General features: G+C 35.3%; 1 protein-coding gene across 12 annotated transcripts in view; it reads left to right on the top strand.

Annotated features, from left to right (window-relative positions):
• CLASP2 (cytoplasmic linker associated protein 2) overlaps window positions 1-19,626 on the top strand; it is a 153,489-nt gene extending 133,863 nt beyond the window's left edge. For all 12 annotated transcript variants that reach the window (XM_075493402.1, XM_075493409.1, XM_075493399.1 and 9 more), the window contains 10 exons: window positions 577-720; window positions 4,800-4,943; window positions 5,389-5,495; window positions 6,325-6,478; window positions 7,224-7,452; window positions 11,920-12,113; window positions 12,927-13,055; window positions 14,801-15,007; window positions 16,172-16,288; window positions 17,359-19,626. In XM_075493402.1, the coding sequence (XP_075349517.1) occupies window positions 577-720; window positions 4,800-4,943; window positions 5,389-5,495; window positions 6,325-6,478; window positions 7,224-7,452; window positions 11,920-12,113; window positions 12,927-13,055; window positions 14,801-15,007; window positions 16,172-16,288; window positions 17,359-17,445 (1,512 nt within the window). In that variant the 3' untranslated portion in view covers window positions 17,446-19,626. The remainder of the gene's footprint in view (window positions 1-576; window positions 721-4,799; window positions 4,944-5,388; window positions 5,496-6,324; window positions 6,479-7,223; window positions 7,453-11,919; window positions 12,114-12,926; window positions 13,056-14,800; window positions 15,008-16,171; window positions 16,289-17,358) is intronic.
• The last annotated feature ends 873 nt before the right edge of the window (window positions 19,627-20,499 follow it).

Raw genomic sequence — 20,499 nt, 5'->3', positions numbered from 1 at the left:
CTTCTAAGTATTTTGTAAAAATTCTATTCCATACCTTTTTAGTATTTAATGGGAAGATTCATGTGGCTTATCCCTGAAGTTAGTGACTGCTCAACTCTGGTGTTTTATAAAAGAATGCTGAGTGTTAACTACGTAGTAGGAACTAAGAGAAACTGGTTATTGGTTCATCAGATTATGTTCATTTTTCTTTTTAGTACCTGAAAAAAGTTCTTAATTATTCTGCATAATTCTTTTAAATCCTGATTATTCTTAAATACTCTGCGTACTTTGGTTTTCTTTTTGTTAAATATAAGCTTCTGCATATCCAATGATTTGTGTATCTTTTAGTTGCTACCAGTGAAATCTAAGATTTTTATTAATATTTGAATTTCTGTAGAATAACTTCCTTCTTGAAATGTTTTATCCATTTGTAAATTGATTTATTATATAGAGTTTTATATCAATGATGAAAAGATGTTTAGTTTAATTGGAAAAAAAAATCATCTTTATTTTAGGGAATGAACACTACTCTGTGAGCACACTTGTTCTTGCAGCCAACCATTTTTATTGTCCACCTGACTCTGTTTCTCTTTGCAGGTCAAAGTTGCAATCCTTAAATACATAGAGACTCTTGCGCAACAGATGGATCCAGGAGATTTTGTAAATTCAAGTGAAACTAGGTTAGCAGTGTCTCGAATCATCACCTGGACCACAGAACCTAAAAGCTCAGATGTTAGGAAGGTATGTTTGTTAATGTGTGCTTAAAATTGCAGTACATTCCAAGTATCTTGGCAAATTAGAGAAGCTAGTATTTCTTGCTTAAACAAAAAAAAATATTTTTCTTTAAAAACAAATTTTTAAAAATTTCTTTAAAAACAAACTTATTCTTTCATAGAGAAAAGATGCTTTTATATCCTTCTCAGCAAACACACCTAATTTTTCTGTATAAAGTATCAGAATTGACAAAGTAGAACTTTGCCAAAAATTCGCTGTTTAAGAATATTTAAGTAAAAATTTAAAATTAACACATCTTGAAATTCTCCATTAGGATTGTATTTTTATGTATGTTGATATTATCTTCCATAATACGAGGAATAACTTTGTTTCAAGCACTCTCTGGTATTAAAATATCTTCAGTGGGCATTTTCTATACAGTTTTAATACTACTTCAGAGACCTCCCTCTCTGATACTAATAGCACATTCGTAACAAGAATGGTAAGTTTGGTAGCAAACTCAGTTCAATCTCTGGATTTTCTCAAATCCTTTCTGTTTAACAAAAGATAGGTAAACAATTGTTGACCCTTTGACAAAAGAAAGTTTGTGCTTTAATAAGGTAGTATCAAAGCTTTGTTCTTGTAATGCTGCAGTTCCAGTGCAAAACTCCCGAATTTTCCACATAACTGTTGTAAAGTGAAAATTAATATTTGTGAGCTACGTAGATATACCAGGGATATAGAATAACCATGAGAAATGTACTAATGCAGTCTTTGGAAAGGGTTTCTAAATAGTCTTTCCAATTATAGAAAGCAAAAATCCTTTAATTTTGTGTGCAGTTTGATGGAATAGTTTTCGTGGTGTTCTGATTGTCACCAGCCATTCTGTCTTAGCTGCTGTTATCAGCATGCTAATACTTTTTGAATGCTAAATAAACATACTTAACTTTATGGCTCATAAGTGCAAGCATCTTTGACACAGAGAACTAACTCTTCTGTTCCATTTTATCTGTTTAGTTCTGCAGTTTGAAGAGTTTGAACAATTTATTTGTTTAGATTTCCTTTGCTATTTTCAGTTAGGTTTGAGTTTTGGCAACTTGGTCATTTCTGGAAATAGTACCAAAACTTCCTTTCTTTAGGAGGGATGTTTTGTGGGAGAGAATTGAGGGAAAATAGTGGGAGCTGTCTCACAAAGTGTGTTATGCGAAGAGAACAAAAATAAAAATAACTTTCACAACTTCTTGATATCTGGAATGTTTGTATTATGTAATAAAAAATCATATGAGAGCTCATATTGGAGATAATGTTTCTGTCTTTCAGTTCTTATATAACTTCATGAGTATGAGAAAGCAGTAACAGATTATATCCTACGGACTTTTCTTGCCTAGTACCATGTTCTAGTGACATATATAAGACCATAAAACAGGAGGAGAATTGAAGCAGCACTATCTTCTAAATCAGTAGAGTTTTAGTACTAAGACACGTGGCAAGCTGTTTTATCTGATGGTTCATATCTCTAATAAGCATTTTTATGTCAATAAGTAACTGAATCACGGAAAGAATCGCCAGTGAGTTTAATTATCTGGAACACCTTAACTATATGAATTTTTCTCATTTTATTTTTTCTTTCCATAACACAGCTGTTAGAGGCCACTAACTGCCAAAAGCCTTTAATAACTCTTGAAAATAAAATTTCACCAATAACTAATCGAAAGAGTTATTCTGATAGTATAAAATGTTTTGTTCTCTTATCAGGCTTCACAACCTGCTACCACAGGCTTTTTCACTTTATTTATTTTAATAAGCTTAAAGCATTTAGTATGATTTCTTTAAATTAAAAGTTTTTGCCAAGTGTATTTCTGTGTAATTGATGGGTTTGGGTTTTTTTTTTTAGTAAAAACATTTCCAGTACTAAGTATTATGAAAAATCCTTTTTTCTATTATTAGTCTGAAGTTGGGCACTCTTAGTGCAGTTCAGTGACATGGGACTTCTTTCTGGAAGGTAAAATTCTGTGTTTCAGAACTTAGATTTCTTCTAAGATTAGAATTCTTCTTAAAAGAATTAGAATCTTCTTAGGGTTCTTCTAAGTACAAAACAAAACCAAAAAAATACTTCTCATCCTTATTGCAGACTTTTAAAGGTGTTATCTGTATGACTGGACTTAAATCTCAAGAGAGAGAGCTTATGCTGAGGAGAAGAAAAACCTCCAAATACTCTAAAATGCCCTTCCCCCCCCAAGGAAGAGAGAGAGAAAATAGATAATTGCATAATTGAAAACCTTCTGTGACTCGGTATCAGTTTTGATACTTCAGGTTGAGCTTCATTCTGGGCAGACATCATGGTATCGGTTCCTTTTGTGATATGACCCTGGACTGTCTACTGTGTTATTTTATTGGCAGCTTAAATAGACACAGTGTTACAGAGTGGAGACAACGAATTACAGGACAGAAAAAGGGAAGTGGTAATTCCCAAGCCTTTGCTCCCTTGCAAGATTTGGTTTGGTTTTGCTTTGTATCAATTTCTGTTAAAAGGCTGACCATAAGAAATAACAAGGGAAAGAGAAACATCAAAGACATTGTAGAGGGCATTCTGGGTGTTCACTTGAAGGGAAGGCCATTGGAGGGAGAAGGGAATAAAAGTTAAAGAAAACAGCCAGTCACGAGTGTGCAAAGATAATTTGTGGCCATCTAACATGTTAGTATTTTTGTCATTAAACTTAATACTAAGATGTGTGCTGGTATGTGTGCTCATACCTTGGCTTTCCACTTTTAATTAAAAAATGCTACAGTTCATTGCTCTGGAAGCAAAAGGAGGGAAATAAATGTCTAAAAGAATTTTCTAAACTACTTGCTTGAAGTATATTGCTGCTTAAGCAAGCTGCCTATCATTCTGTCTAGCATGAGGCACTGGTTCTCTCCAGCACATGGCAGACCTTCATGGTGAGCTGTATAAACTAGACGTAGTTGGTTAATCTTAAAATCAGAGTATCGTACTACGAAGAAACTATTAAACAATTCTGGATAACTTAATCTCTAGCCCTTCATTGCGTGTGTTAGTTTAGTTGCTATGTTGACAGGTTTGTTAGCCTGTCCAGTGAATATTCATCAAACTGTATAAACATTACTCAGTTATGTACTCAACATTCCTTTACTAGAGGGAACCCAACCATTGTGTAACTTACCGTGTTACTTTGTCAGTAAAGGGCTCTGATTTTTGATTCAGATAAAAATATATATAATAAAACATGCTGTAGGATGAGGATGACGTTAAAGATGAACTAATAAAATTGAGGGTGTGGGAGGTGACATCCAGTAGACTACAAACTCCAATACTTAACAGTTTTCATCTTTAGAATATGTGGTCAGCTAAATTATTCCTCATGTTGTTTGCCTATCTAAAAAGATGAAGGAAGTGGGGTGGGAAGCAGGGAAGGTTAACTAACTAGTTTGGCTGTAGGATAAGTTATAAAGAATATAAAGTGCTGCGATCACAACTCAAATTCAAGACTGTCTCATTCCAAATTAGGGTCTGTTTGGGGTTTTGGGGTTTTTTGGGGGGGGGGGGGTGTTGGGTTTTTTGTTTTGTTTTGTTTTGTTGTTTTTTTTTTAATTTCTAAAGTGATAACTGTTCCTTTTCAAACTAATGTGTTGATTATCCATCATCTGTAATTAGCAGTTGCAGAACGCAGGAGAAGGAATTACAGGCTTTTTTCTGCCTGCTGTGTTCCATTCCTGTCTTTAAATTTGTTCAACTTGCCAAACCCTTTGATAACCATTTTGCGAATTCCTTCAGTACTTTTTTTAGTAAGTAGGGATCTAGGGTTGGGGGGGGGGGGTTGAGGAGCATGTTTCTGAAAGACTGCTTGTTAGAATGATTGTGCAAAGTGTAAGCTTGTTGTTGTGTGCCTGGATTTATCAATATCTGAACTTCCAGCTTACCAGCAAATATGAATTGCTTTTGTTCACATCCATTAACATCTTTATTCAAGCTTGATCAAGACTTAAGTCATGTTTTGTGTTTAACACTTATTATAGCATCTCTCTTGCTGATAAAATTACTTTAGAAAGTCAAATTAATGTCTTCAACCTGTGTCGTCATCTTCTAGGCTGCACAGTCAGTGCTGATTTCCCTTTTTGAACTCAACACTCCAGAGTTTACAATGCTATTGGGTGCTTTACCAAAAACGTTTCAGGATGGAGCCACAAAGCTTCTCCATAATCATCTCCGGAATACAGGCAACAGTGGTCAGGTATCTACACCTCTCTTTTTCTTTTTGAAGTTACTAGTGTTTTGAACATAAGTCCATTTCAGTAGAGTTACTTGTGAGAGCAAGAAAGTTGGTAGAGGAGGGGGGGCAACCCAAATACTATGTAGAAGTCTGTCTTAGTAGTAGGTATCACTCTCTATGGAAGGCCTTTTCTTTTTCCTCTGGAGAATGATACTTTCTAAGTCTACGTTGCTTCCAAGTGACTTAATAAGTTTGAATGTGCTTTTTCAGAGTAGTTTATCTTTTACTTTATTCATTTCAAAGTTATACCTGATTGAAGTTACTAGTAATTGGTTAGCCAATCCAAGAAATTAAATAGAAGCTCTTTAAATGTTTCTGGGCACTAGAAAATAAATAAATACAATAATAAGTTAAAAGGGAAGCTGAAGTCCTACTGGAGTATCTCTTCTCACCTCTCCTCCTCCAGGGATCAATGGGAAGTCCTTTAACAAGACCTACTCCACGCTCCCCAGCAAGTTGGTCAAGTCCTCTCACTTCCCCAACCAATACTTCACAGAACACTTTGTCACCAAGGTAATGTAGGCTGGTGTTGCTACAGTTCTGCATCTAAGGCTTCATTACACGATACCCAAAATTGTAACCCCAACAGTGAAAGGGTGGAGCAAATTTTGCACAGTGGCAGATGCTGAAAAATAATTCTCCTCCCTCCACAGAATGACAGTACAGTGAACTGCTTAGCCTCCCTGAAGGGTCTGATAAGTGCCAGGGCTGGCCTGAGGTGGGAAGGACCGTGCACCTTGGAGTGCAAATGGATTAGCAAGAGAAAGGAACAGAAGTGTTCATCTCTAGCAAATGTTAGAATAGGTCAGCTAGGTCATCAAACCAGACTTAATACTGGGGAGACTAAAAATGTAGTAGTTCATAACTGTTCTGGTCTTTAATTTTGTGGTATTGACGTTGCCAGCGAAGTGGTTTTTGTAATTTTGCTTTTAGCAATCAACTTACTGTGAAAACTGTTGAGTTTTATCAATCCTCCTTACTTCGGAACTTTTTTTCAGAATGAGAGAATGGTGTAAAAATCCCAGTTGTTTCAGACTTAGAAGAGTAAAACAGAGCAAAAGAAGTTTGTTTCTTCAGGCAGGTGCTGCTACATAATGTAGCCCTTCCCTTAGCTAGCTATTCCCAGAGCTTTCTCTGTCAGTGGCAGTACACTTACTAAGATGTACCATAGTACAGTTTTGTTATGTGGAGAGCCAGCTTTCTTCCTTAATGTGTTTCAAGAAAAATAATAATTTTATTAATATTTCTTGAGTCTCTGTAGTTCCATGCTAATGTTATTTAAAAATATGGGGTCACAAAATAAATCCATCTTAATTCCTATGTCCTTCTCCGTGGCCCACAGTGCATTTGACTATGACACTGAAAATATGAATTCTGAAGATATTTACAGCTCTCTTCGTGGAGTCACTGAAGCCATTCAGAATTTCAGCTTTCGTAGTCAGGAAGATATGAATGAGCCTGTAAAACGAGATTCCAAAAAAGATGATGGCGATTCAGTGAGTATTTAAACTCAGTGCATCTTGGTATCAGCAAACCAAGCCAATGACTGATTTATTACAGATGATAAAGCATCTTTTTCAGTAGGTTTATATGTTACAACTTCTGAAATGGGACCTTTCTCCTAAACTATTTCAGAGCTTTAGAAAAATGTGTTCCTAGTCTTGAACTGCATTTTGGAAATGTAAATGCTAATTCTAAGTAGCACTAGCTGTTTGTATATTTAAAATGTTAGCAATTTAAAAATACATTATCTTGCAAAACAGCTGGAGTTCAGTTTTTGAGAGGTCTGCACCTTAATATATGTTTCTCCAAAGGTATTTTATTCCATACAAAACCTGTGGGCTTTTCAGTCCTACATGCAGTGTTTTAAATTTTTGTTTCTATGGGACTTCGGCTTTCAGATTTGTTGTGCTTACCAAATATGTATATACTTGAACATGTTTTTAATTACTTAGCATCAAAGTTCTGAGATAAAATACTGACAGCTGTTTCTAGTTCATGAATTTTTTTGGGCTATGTACACTTTCCCTTTTTTTGGGTTTTTTTTTTTTTTTTGAAAGAAAGCAAAGTTTAGGGAACTGTTTCTATGGTATCTTATTTGAAGGCTAGTTTGAAATTTTTGAAATTTGTAAACTTTTTGAAATTTGTAAGTTTTTGCTACATAGATGAATTAGTAGTGTAGTTAATTCAAAAGTGTAAGTGTGTATTTCATATGCTTGTATGATACTTCTTTTCCTCCAGATTTGCAGTGCTTCTGGCATAGTAGACCTACGAGCAGGGAGTGGTGTGAGCGATACAGGCCGAACAGCTCTTGATAACAAAACATCATTACTCAACACAATGCCTCCCCACTCTTCGCCACGTTCACGAGATTATAACCCATACAATTATTCTGATGGTATCAGCTCATTTAATAAATCTGCTTTGAAAGAAGCTATGTTTGATGATGATGCAGAGCAATTTCCTGATGGTAAGCTTCAGATTGTGTTCTGTGCTAGAAGAAAAATGGTGAGATTTTCCATCTTTTAGTTCAGTTTCTGAATTTATTATTAGCAATATGTGTATCACCAGTGCCGCTTCTTTGAGAGGTTTTTACAAATACTGTATTTCAAATTAGTTTCTTTGTTAGTAATCCTTTTGAATGACATTGTTGGATTACTTGGTATTTGTAGGCATTAAGGGTAAAAATGAGATAAATACTGAACTATATAGTATAATTCTGGTAGCACATCATGTAGCAGTATTGTCAATATAAATTTACTTACCAGATTGCTTTATGATTGAAATTTAAAGGGAAAAAAGAAAGGATTTACAGCAAGGAGGCAGAACTGGATCAAACCAGTTTGGGAATTAGGTGAAAGATTAAGTACTTTGTTAGTAATATATTTGTATTTGAAACATGACATTGGCACATTGGCATTTTCTATTGACTAAACACTCTTTCAAAAAAAAAAAAAGGCAGCCCAAAACCCCCCAACTGTTACCAGGCAGGTGGTTCATTTAGCCCATGTAAATCTAAGAACTTGGGCTGTTGTTTTGTAGGCTTCTAGAGCTTCTTTTTAATATTTCTCAGTATATCTTCGGGTAATTTTTTATATCTAAATGTTGGGAAGGTTCCAAAGTATCACTACTATTGTTATTTTTAAAAGTAGTAGGTGGTTTTCATAATCTGGTATTCATTATTGTTGATATTTCATATTCAGTTATAAATTAAAATCAGTCTTTAAGTAAACAATTTTTTTAATAGTGAGAGACAAATGAATTTTCCCCCTTCTGACTGTTTTGCTTTTGTCATCCAGCAAAGATGGATGACATATAGAAACTGTTGAAAAACAAAACTGTTTTCTGACATGGTGTTTTACTCAGCTATTCTATAAATTGGCTTTAAGTTTACATTAAATTAAAAACAAATCCAAGTAAGCTGCATTTCTCTTTGTTTTCTCTTCTGTTTAGTGAAGAGACATATAGCCAATTCTTATCTTCTGAAAATGTTTGAGGGGAAAGTAAATTTTTACAAATCATGTCATGTAAATATCAATAATTAAATACCTTTGTCATCCACATACAGAGGCAGTTTATGATTGAGATTCTGTATCACAGGGATCCTGTTGTTACATGGAATAAGCCTCTTTATGCCTTCTGACAACATATTTCTGTATATTGCATTAAGCCAAATGCAATCTGTGCTGCGCCAGCATGTTCTGGTTTTGTAAAAACTCGTGACTGGCTGGAGTGAAGCATCCCCATCCAGTATTAGTTTGTCCTGGCTGGAAGAGTAGTGCAAGGCATTATTTAAGTCTGCTTTTTAATAGATCTTAACAAAGTACTTGCATTCATTCCTGTGTTCACCCTTAGTTTTTAGTTATACCACGTGCATTCTGTCATTTGTGTGTTACTTTTAGAACTTAATCTAAGATAACTTTGAAAAAGTTGGCATGAAAAAAGATATACTCAGCAAAATACTTTGTGCCTACAATTCCTCAATTAGGAGTTGCATGCTTTTCCCGTAAACCTGAAGCGCTCATTGGATGTTAGACTTTAATTTTCAGAAATTCTACAGAATTTCTGCCTGTTCATGACACAAAGTCCTGTTTTTACTGGACTCCCAGCTATCCTCTCATGTTTCAGGGAGAAAGATGTGGAAATACAGGACTAGATGGGAAAACCTTAGCTGCTCATACAGTCCCATCAACAGCACTGAGGCATGAACGTGTATTCTGCAGACGGTTTGTCTAACAGTTACAAATTTCCAGTGGAGGAGATGCCACAGTGTACCCCACATGGCCTTTTGAGTGTTTTGCCTCTCTTACAGTAAAAAGGTTTTCAGAGTAACAGCCTAACTCTTCCAACCACAAGCACTTTTTTTTTTTTTTTCCCCAAGGGAGATGCTCTTTATCCAGAGTATAGGGAAACCTGGCTTTCTAAGTCACTTCCAGACTCCTTAAAAGCAGTCCACAGTCTCTGGCTGAAAAACAGTGTTCCTCTTCAAAGTAGCTTATTTATTTCAGCTTACTTCCATGGACTGTGTTTTCCAAACATCTTCCTTTTTACCTGCCACTTTGTATATGGGCTTAAGATTTCTGCTTCTGTGTCTTGCCTTATACTTAACCATCTTTTTTCTTTCATACCATTCCTCTGATTTATCATGATAATTTTCAGTTTTTATCCTGTTCTCCAGAATGTTTGCAACTGCCCTTAAATTGATGACAACTGCAGATTTTATAAGTAGTCTCCATATTACTTCGATAGCATTAACAAAAGCATCAAACAGAACCAGGCTCTGCACAGACCTGAGCAGGGACATCACTTGTATCCTCCTAGATTAATAGAAATCCATTTATAGTCCAGTCAGCCTGCAAGTGATTCATCAAGTTTTGCACCCACTTCATTGGCTTTTTTGGCTGCCATGTTTGCATAGCTTCTGTATTAAGAAGCTGTGGGTGACAGTAGGAAAATCTTTACTAAATTCAGGACGTACCTACATTTTCCCTTTTAACTCCTACACTGTTTATCCTGTCAAAAGGATATTATTTGATCAGTTTGAGAAGAGCTGTTCTTCGTCAAATATTTCTATCTCTAATGCATATTTTAATTCATTCAAATGAAGGAGTTGCATCTGCTCCTCCTCATTCATGTTTTGTTTTCTTTCTGAAAAAGAAATTTTGAGAGTAGACTTTGAATATGACTTCTTTTATGCTTCTCCATTCTCATCTGGAGAATGTTTGGAAATGAAACGCTGGGTGCTAAGTCATACAGAGGAATGGAAAATACAGGCTGTGAAGGCACACCCCTCTTGGTTGTCTTCATGTTTTTCAGGAATTCCAGCTATTTCCACAACTAATGGAGCTTCTTTCCTCCCCTTATTCCTGCACAGACGTGGCTGCTACCTTCTCCTCTCTTTACCCCTTCCCTCCATACATTCAAGTTGCCATTTCTTTGATTCTGATACATCCACAGTGAAAATAACTTTATTCAAACAGATGTGGATAGTTTTGCTAATTATATGTCAATATGCATTCCCCAAAATAGGATTTTTCTATAGCTGTAATCCTCACAGTTTGGTTGAAAAAGTGTAATAGTTCTGGTAATAAAAGTAATGATCTTTCTTCTGTAAAAGTGATTGTCTGTTCTGCACATCTGTACTAATTAATAACCCGCCTAATGCAATTTCAGTCTGTCCTTTAAGCAAACATTAATGATGCATTCAGAGAGTCTGCAAAGCATGCATTAATACAGAGACAGACGAAGTGCTTGCAGAAAAAAGTTTCTGCTTTCAGGTGCTCATGCTGCTGATTATTCATGCAAAACAGAATGCAAATAGGAATGTTGGGTACAAAAACAGTGTGATTTTTAAGGTAACTGATGTGTGATTTTAAGATATTTGATACATGGTATTTAGCTTCTCCTTGTTTCTTTGTACAGGTGCTTTGTACAGCATTTGTAAGTTACAATACTGAATACAGTAATATAAGATGTTCAAGGGTGGTGGTTTCTCAGTATATGACCTAATAAATTTATTATGGAGAATGTATTTCATGTGATAATAAATGAAATAATTTTAGGAAAGATGCAATGCGGTAACATTTGCATTTTATGCCAATACTTCCAACCTTAAAAAGGTTGAAAGCCTTTAAGAAACTAAAAAAGCCTTTAAGAAACCTTTTCTTTCTTAAAGGCTAAATGGGTCTTGATGATGGAATAAAGGCAATACTTTGATAGTTAATTTTCATTAAGACCATTTTTAAGCTTCTTGACTGTTTGCAGATCTCTCCGTTTGCAGTCCAGTATTTACAGATATGGGTCATGTTACTAATGCATTTTTCCATCATCATGGAATCCTCTCTAGTCAAAACGAAAATCCAGAGCCATTTTGTAATGACTGCTATTGGGAATCTCTGTGGGACTAATGGCCTTGGTTTGCTTCTATTTCAGCTGTTTTGTACCAAGCACCATTCTTGTGCATTTTTTTCCCCTGTTTGTGTTAACAGCCTAGCTATTGCTGTGGAACCATGGCTTACAAAAGTCTAAACAATTCTGTAATACTAACAGAGAAAAGACAAATTTATCGTCTTGGATGGAAGGGTCATATGGAAAAGGTAGCACTTTGTGTATAGATCAGTTTTAAAAGGATGCAGAGTACTTATCACTTTGGGTATTGCAAGCATAAAAACTCTTGCAGTAAACTAGCTTACAGGGGGTTTTTTTGCAATATCATTGTAGAGTTTTTTTGGTGATTGTAAGCTTGTTCAGCAGTGTTGGCTGCACGGAAAAGGTAGTAGCCAAATTGCAATTTTTGCAGACAAATTTGGGGGGGGGGGGGGAAGGCATGCTAGAAAGCTAGCTAGCCATCCTAGAAAATATTCTTCAGTTGTACAGCAGGCACTAATATTTATTTGCAATGATCTGAGAACTGTGTCTGTGTATTCCTTTTTGACAGAGCCTCCCATGGACCACTCTGATCTGGTTGCAGAGTTACTGAAAGAGTTATCAAACCATAATGAGAGAGTTGAGGAAAGAAAGGCTGCCCTGTACGAGCTCATGAAGTTAACTCAGGAAGAGTCTTTCGGTGTTTGGGATGAGCACTTCAAAACAATACTACTTTTGCTGCTTGAAACACTTGGCGATAAAGAGGTAAATTCAGATTAATCCAGTAAAGAATGTTAACAAAGCACATGGTTTACTTTCAGTATCTTTGAAATTTGTATGGGTTGTAGGGAAGGCACAAATTCCAGTTAGTCTTGAAAACCAAAAAACTGTGAAAATACAAAAATGTCATGATGTCTGAATGCCCTGATGGTGAAAAGGGCATCAGTAATACTTACCTTCTCAAGTATTCTTATTTGTCGATTCCCACACGATAGATTAAATTAAACATTTTTCACTGGGATTCAAAGCTTATCTGTTAATAGCCCCTGGTGGAATCTAGAATATCAAAACATCATGTGTGTTTTGTGATGTGTGATGTTTTTTCAAAACATCACAAATATCAAAACATAATGCTTATTGTGAGGAGACTGAGTTCTATGTAATTGTTCTGTACAAGGGCCATGTTACTTGTTCTCTACTTTAAAAAAAATTATTATTTGTAAAAAATTTTCAAAAATATATTTGCATGGTGTGATGCTAAAGGTTGTATCAGCACCTGTGAAGAGTAAAATGGTTTGCAGCTTAACTTTTGGGTAGTGTAGATAACTCCATTAGGTTAGCAACATGTTTATGATATGCCACCTGAATTATCTGCAAAAAGAGAGATTGAGAAGAGTGAGAAACAAGATTTTTTTTTTCTGGCTTTATTTGTTAACACTAGGTTCATACTGTATATATGCATAGAGCATAATCTGATACTATTCCATTATCAAAGACTCTTCCAGCTGCTAAACAAATGTTAAAATGTATGTCTGTTTAAAGATAAGTAACTCATTTATTTTAATATTAAATCTTTAGCATGCAATTAGAGCTTTGGCATTGAAAGTTCTAAGAGAAATTCTAAGAAACCAGCCAGCAAGGTTTAAGAATTATGCGGAGCTCACAATCATGAAGACATTAGAAGCGCATAAGGATCCTCATAAGGAGGTTAGTAATCAGTTATTCTGTTTGTTTGAGGTTATGTTACAAAATGAAACAGCTGTCAAAAAAAATGTTTGAGAAATTAGTCAGATCTTACTGAGGAAGTAATTTATTTAATAAGCATTCAGCTGTTATTAGTTAACATGGGTATGCAAGAAAAAAAAAAGAACTGAAGTTTTATAAGCTCTCAAATGCTTAATATCAGCTCTAATAACAATTGCCTTGGGTGCTGTCCAAGAAAACATAGTAATAAATGATGTGTCATTTATAGCTCTTCAAAGCCTTGAAGATAGCTCTTCAAGGAGTAACTGAAGGGATTTTTTCCCTTGTGTGACACCTTAAGCCACATATGGGTGTCCTGGAGCTCTACAACAAGCTTTTGGATGTCATTGAGGTTCGTGGTTGAGAGATGGGACTGAACATGGCAAGGAATTGTCAACCCTTTCCATTTTTAGCCAGCTCTGCACCATTCAAGAGCATGACTTTGAATGATGTTAGGGGAGAAAGCACAGGAATGTATCAAAGAGAAGAGTTGGTTGTGGCCAAGAATAGTGAGGGGATTCAGAAGTAGAAGTATAACTGTGATCTTGCTCAGAAGTATTTGTGACACATGCATACACAATAAAGGGTAATGCATGTAGATATAAGAAACACAAATACAGTAACCACCCCAGTATTAAACGATTCACATCAGTGTCACTGATGCTATGGAAAGAATCCAGGTTTATTATTAAATGAGTACATCTTCTCCCTGCCCTCCCCTTGCAAGGGCACTTACTCTATATGGGAACTTACTATGGAGTTCCAGGTTTTGAAGTTTGACTGCAGTTCCTCCCATACCAATGACTTTTGTCACTCGTCTGGTACTCATTTCTCTTTTCCCTGCACCGTCTTGATTTGTTTCATATACTGTATTATTACAGTGTTTTGTCCCCATCTTTCCTTCTCTGTTACTGTGCTTTTTCTCTCTCTTGGTTTCGTGTATATGAGTGAGAGAGTAAAGGGGACAAGGATGGAGAGAAACAGTTAAGGAGGTTTTTGTACATTATCAATGTACAAACCACTGATTTCGTGCAGCTGTTTGTCTTGTTAGATGGCAGACACCACAGCTGCACTAATATGAAGATCAGATGTGAGTTTTCTGTTGTGCCCATGTTGTATCCTGAGGTTCTGTACCTATTGACTTCCTACCTAATTACTCTTGTTCTGCATATTCTTCAGGCTTAAAGTACTCTCTTGTCATAGTTTCTTTCAAACTTAGAGGGGAGGAAAAACAGCTAGATTGGCTTCTAGAAGTAGCAATCTAGGCATGTCATTAAACATGTTTTTGAGATGAATGTGAAAACATGTCTTGTCAGTGATCACTGACCTAACAAGTAATAACAAATGACAACACAAGAAATTACAGATTTACAAAGGTGGTGATATTTCAATATGTAGTGGGGAGGGTATTGCAGAATACATCTCAGATCTGATTCAACAATCAGGTTTGAAAACCTGATATGCATATTGCCGAGGACATAGATTAACCACAGAATACTGGGAAGAGTGTTGTTTTTAGGAAAGCATGTCCAACAGTTGGAATCTTGTAAACAGATTTTCAGAGAGCTCTTCATTCACATATTTCTACAATATTGTAGAGCTCTTGGTAGGAAATCTTTATGCTTGAGACCATTGCTGCCAGATAACAGGCCATAGTAACAGTCTCTTGTAAATAATTTTTCCATGTCTTTTACTTATTCTTTCCATAGGTGGTGAGATCTGCTGAAGAAGCTGCTTCCATGCTGGCCACTTCCATTAGCCCAGATCAGTGCATCAAAGTTCTTTGTCCAATTATCCAAACTGCAGATTACCCCATTAATCTGGCTGCAATCAAAATGCAGACAAAAGTCATAGAAAGAGTATCTAAAGAAACCCTTACTCAGCTTTTACCAGAGATTGTGCCAGGTCTAATACAGGTAAGGAGAGAAGAAGGGGGGGGGGGGGGGGGGGGGGGGGGGGGGCGGGGGCAAAAAAAAACCCCACAACTATATATAAGAATTGCAAAGACTTTTAAAAAATAATATCACTTGACTTTCATGAAGGATTTTATTTGTCTGATAGCTGATGGCTGCTTTGACTCAAAATAACTCAGACAGTGGGAACAAACTCTTTGATCGGCAGGTAGCTAAATTCTAACTGTGGTTAGGACTCAATGGAAATCTTAGTAGGATATAAAGTACTGGTTATAGTTAAGCTTGGTAGATACTTTTCATTATAATATAGTTTTTTGTTGTTTGTATCTTTTTCCAAGTTGTAAGCATTTGGTCTGAAATTGTCCACGTTGTATTTGTGTATAATGGTAGGGTTTTATCACTTGGGGTTTGGGGGAGGCAAGAGGAAAGAAGCAGTTGATTGGGGAAAGTTTAATAAAACAAAAAGGATATCAGAGGTTTCTCTTCCTTTATCTTTAAAAATAAATTCTTTCCCACCTTATCAAGAGCCAAGATACATTAATTTGCACGTGATTGGTAAAGACTTTTCAGAGTTTGACAGCTGCATTCTGCAGATTTCTGTATTTAATGTGTGTGATCCAATCATACATCTGCAGGAAGGTAGAGGCAGAGAAGGGGCCCTCTCAGAAGGGGGTGTGAGTGAGGCAGCCAGGCATGGGGTACTAGCAAAGCGGCGAAAGGAAAAAAAAATCATTAAGGAATGAGATGGAAGTTAACAAAAGAATCTTTAGCTGTTAAGAGAATACTTCTTTCAGAGTAAGGAAGCTCTAAATGGAGTGGTCTTCTGCTTTAAGTAAATATCTGTATGATCTAGAACAATTTCTCTTATGTACTCCCCTATTGCATGACAGCAACTCTGTTTTCAGTGTAACTTATGAACAGGATTGTGTGGGTTTTAATTTCAGTCTGGAAAACGATTATCAAGGGTGATTAATAAGCAGCCTGCTTTTTAAGTGCATGCTCTGTATTTGCGTGTTTTGGTTTTTTGTTGGAATGCTTCATTGGGCTACACTAGCATTCATTTGCTGTAGACTTCAATGTATTTATTATAGTAAATAAGTAAATAGCTTTCTGAGGCTTTTAATCATTAACTGATAAGGTATTAATGTTAATTTTATTGCTTTCTAGGGTTATGATAATTCAGAGAGCAGTGTTCGTAAGGCGTGTGTTTTCTGCCTTGTAGCCATTCATGCAGTAATTGGTGATGAACTAAAACCACATCTCAGTCAACTCACTGGCAGTAAAGTAAGTAAAAGATACCATTTAAAGAAATCTTGGTTCATAATTGCATGTATGCATTTGCATTTTGGTTGCAATTGCCAGAAAGTTTCATAAAAGTATATACTTGAAGGAAGAGGATATCAGGGCTACTGAAACCCTCCAAGGTTTAATATAACTTTGTCATAAAAATGTTCAAAACTGAAAATGCATAGATCTTTATTTATGCAAGTGTACGAACTTTAGCATTAAGATAAATAGTAAATTATGTTTCTTACCACTGTTTAATTGATTTAGTTACTGGTTGTATCCCCAGTAGTAGTGATGATGGCTATACTCAGCAGGGCTTTTCCTATCAGTATTTCTTGTCTTGTTTTTCATGCAAGTTCTGATTGGAAAGCAATAAATGTAATATGTAGATGTTACATACAGCAGTTTTATTTATTCTCCCTCCCTGTTGTTTTGCTTTCATTAGTCCTTTCAGTACCTCTAATTTGAAATAATAATAATAGTAATCAGTCTGTGGTCCTTTTTGGCTCATGATATTTATGATTTTATTGACATTTCTTACATACAGTTTTTTGCATGCAAACAGCTGTATGTCAACTGTGAATCTCTTTGTCCTTGGGAATAAACAATTAATTTTGAATAAGACAGTTATATCTTAAAAATACGCTCTGGCAGTGATTGTGTTGAATGTGATTCTAGACAGTATTGGAAGCTTTAGTAAGTACCAGCATCAACAACTCTAACTAGAGGCTTAAAACCTCAACATTAACTTAAAAGAAAAAAAAAACCCTACCTTATTTAGAACAGCATTGTAATTTGAGGAAAATATTCCATCTATCTTAATCTAGCTACCTTAGATCATTCTGTTCTTTACATCCTTAAAGAAGCTTGAGCAGTTTTCCTTGTGACAAATTTTGCTGTGTTTGATGTTTTCATTGGCAAGTATGTTACCTTTGAATCAACTGTGTAAAATATAATTTTGCTTTTGGGGAAAAGAAATTATTTAATGTCTCCTTTGTTGTACCATTCCTGTAGGCTGTAGAGTTTGCAAATACTAAACAAAGTGAATTTGTGACTTAAATTTGCAGATGAAATTATTGAACCTTTACATCAAACGTGCACAAACAGGCTCTGGACCAGGGGATACAACAGCAGATATGTCTGGACAAAGCTAATGAAGCTGACAAGAGTTAACCAGGTCTCCTAAAGCAAGGGCAAGGCCCTCTTCAGTGAAAGGAAAATTCTTACATACAACTTTTGGAACTTTTTTCTTGTTTTTTTTTCCCCTTTCTTGTGTTTTTGGGGTTATTTTGTTTGTTTGTTTTGGTTTTTTGTTTTTTTGTTTTTGTTTTTTTCTTTAACCAACGGCTGTCCTCAGCCTGCATGTGACTGTTGCAATAGAATTATTCCAAATCCAAGGAAAAACAGTATTAACATCAGTTGATCAAAGCAGAATAAAATTTAAAAATCTAATGCATCAGTTATCCTGTTCGCAATCCTCTGTGTCTTCCCATTAACTTTTGCCAGTGTTACTGTATTAAAAAAAAAGATTTTTTTTAATGCTAATTAAAAAAATATGCTTTAAGCTTCAGAAGTTAAAATATAAATTCTGTTGCTTTTATTCAGCTGCAGATAACATTACTTTTTTATTGCTGTTTTGTTTGAGTATCATGTCCTTTGCTAGAAACAAGAAGTGATGTGAACCAAGGCTAAACTAGTCTGAACTGCAGTGAGACTTGTTCACTATGTTGGTGGTTCATCATCTTATTTACAGCTTGTTTGGGATATTCTGGAGATTGAGAAACATGCCTATAAAAAAAAGCTGGATTGATCCAGTTCTGTAAAAGTGATATTGTTCATTGGTTGTATGTTTGTTGCATAAATAAGAATTTAGTGTGTGCAGTAGAGGACTGGTACAACCAGTACCTCTTAATTTGGAAGACAGCCCCTTCAGGGTAGCATTGCCGACCTGGTGATAGTGTGGCAGTCTGCTTTTTAGCAGCAGAGTTAATGGTCACTTGATGGACGTGAACCATCCTTGTCACCTTTCGTTCTTCAAGCAGGATGCTTCAGAATGGAGTGCTCTGCCCAAGCATGCTCAGTATGTATTTATCTTTATCACTAGAATGTTTCCTCTCAACCTAATTGCTGGAACAAGTAGTCTTGTATTGTAACTCACATGGGATTGTATGACAACAGTGCAGAAAACTATTTATTCGTTACCTTCCTAAAAGCACCAAGATTTTCTGCATTGAATTTAAATGGGGGGGAGGGGGAATAGTCACAAATGCTATGGATCTTGCCACCTTTTAATTTAAAAAAAAATATATATATTTTGGATGAGTTGGGAAAGCTGCACCAAATTATTTGCATGGTTTTCTTGAATAGCATCCTCAAGACCCATCTGGATTAAGGTGTGGAAATGTTTCCAGGGTTTGTTTTTCCATTTTTGAAAAAGAGTTAGTTTATTGTGAATAATGGTTCTTTGTATTTATGAACTTGATAATGGAAAGAGAACAAAGATCAAGTAAATGTGTCCCTAAATGTTGTCTTTTTCTTTTTTCTTTTCTTTTTTTTTTTTTTGGTCTTGGATATAAGCAGCAAGCTAATTAACCGAGAACTGGGATGAAACATTGCCCTTCCCAGGAATGGTGGAACTTTTGTTTTCCTGACTTTTTTTTCCCCTTTGACTGTGATGTTGTCTAGTTGTAGGAAGTGTATCCTGATAAGAGAGAAAATAGCGGTGCCAAGGATGATGACCTATGCTAGGCTAAAATTCTCTCTACCTCTTCAGGGTGACTAATTTTTGACTGAGCTGCTGCATATAGCACCCGATGGAAGAACTATCTACAGAAAATCTTTTTTCTTTTTCTTTTTTTTTTTTCCCAAATTATCACAATGTGTATTCAAAACTCTATTCTTCAACATTGCAGCCAAATATTATAAGAAACTACTTATACACTTTACTTGCCTAGGAACCCTGAAAAGCAAAACTGAATACAAATTAAGTCAGATGCTTGTAGTTACATGAAAGGTTGTTTTCACTTTAGTTTGAAGTGAATCCAATAGAAAGAGCTAAGATGTGGTTGTTAAAGAAGCAATGCTGTTGCAGAGATTTATTTGGAGGAAAAGTTGTAGAAATATATGTAAAGACTTAAAACCAAGACTGTCATAACTCATCGCTAGCCCTTTTTAGCAGCTACATCAAGAAAATAGTATCTCCTCTTTCCTTCCTTTGTTACGTGTAACATCCTTGTTGTTTTCTACTGTTTAATTACATTGTGTATTTATAGTTCTATGCTTACCATTGTGCATATACTGGCAATAAAATGTACATAACATTACTTAAAAAATTAGCAATGTATACATTCTGGTTTTCTGTTTTATTTGATCACATGCTATAAGAAAAATTATAAATGTGATTGATACAACATTGGTTAAAAAAAAAAATAATCTCAATCTTCATGTTTTGTGTGTCCAAATGATGTTTCTTTATATACTCTTGTTACTAAATCTGACTTGGCATTTGACAACATGCTGTGAATATAGGTATGCTAGACAAAAATGCTTTTTGGAAATTGAATAGAATCTTTATGAACACCCAGTTTCCTTCATCTAGATAGGTTTCTTGTTTACCATTTCATTTATTTGTACATTATACGTTGTTTGCATTTTATTTTTTTAATATTTCAATAATATTTTTCAGTCTACAGTCTTGTAGTTTACATTTTGATTATACAAAAGATCACTTTTAAAAAATGCACAAATTCTAAGCTTAATAGTCCCATATGTTATTCCTACTTTTTCTACAGGTAGTATTTATTTTCAGAGTATCATTTCAAGATGACTGCTGTTTGTCATCTTTTTGAAAATGTTATTTCATACTGAAAAAATAAGTTATTGAAACATACAGTATATATTATGGATTAACCTAATTTTTTTTGTGTAAACAAGAGTTGGTAAGAAAGAAATGTTTTTATCCCCTATATGACTGAAAAATTTTGCTCCAGGTAGAGGGGGAGGAAGATATTTACACAAAGTTTGTCCCTCAGTTTTGCTTTTAAGCCATCTTTAAATGTTCTAAGTGTGGATATGCCATGTATTAAAAATCTAAATGCAGTATATTTAAATGAATATTTTACTTTTGATATGACTAGTTCTGTTCCCAACAAAGATAGAGCTGCTATAGTGGATAGAATGTGTTTATATTACATGGAGCCATCAGAATG

This window comes from Mycteria americana, chromosome 2 (assembly GCF_035582795.1).
Source record: "Mycteria americana isolate JAX WOST 10 ecotype Jacksonville Zoo and Gardens chromosome 2, USCA_MyAme_1.0, whole genome shotgun sequence".
Taxonomy (NCBI): domain Eukaryota; kingdom Metazoa; phylum Chordata; class Aves; order Ciconiiformes; family Ciconiidae; genus Mycteria; species Mycteria americana.
The sequence above is the reverse complement of the archived record's forward strand: the minus strand, read 5'-3'. Positions and strand labels throughout refer to the sequence as shown.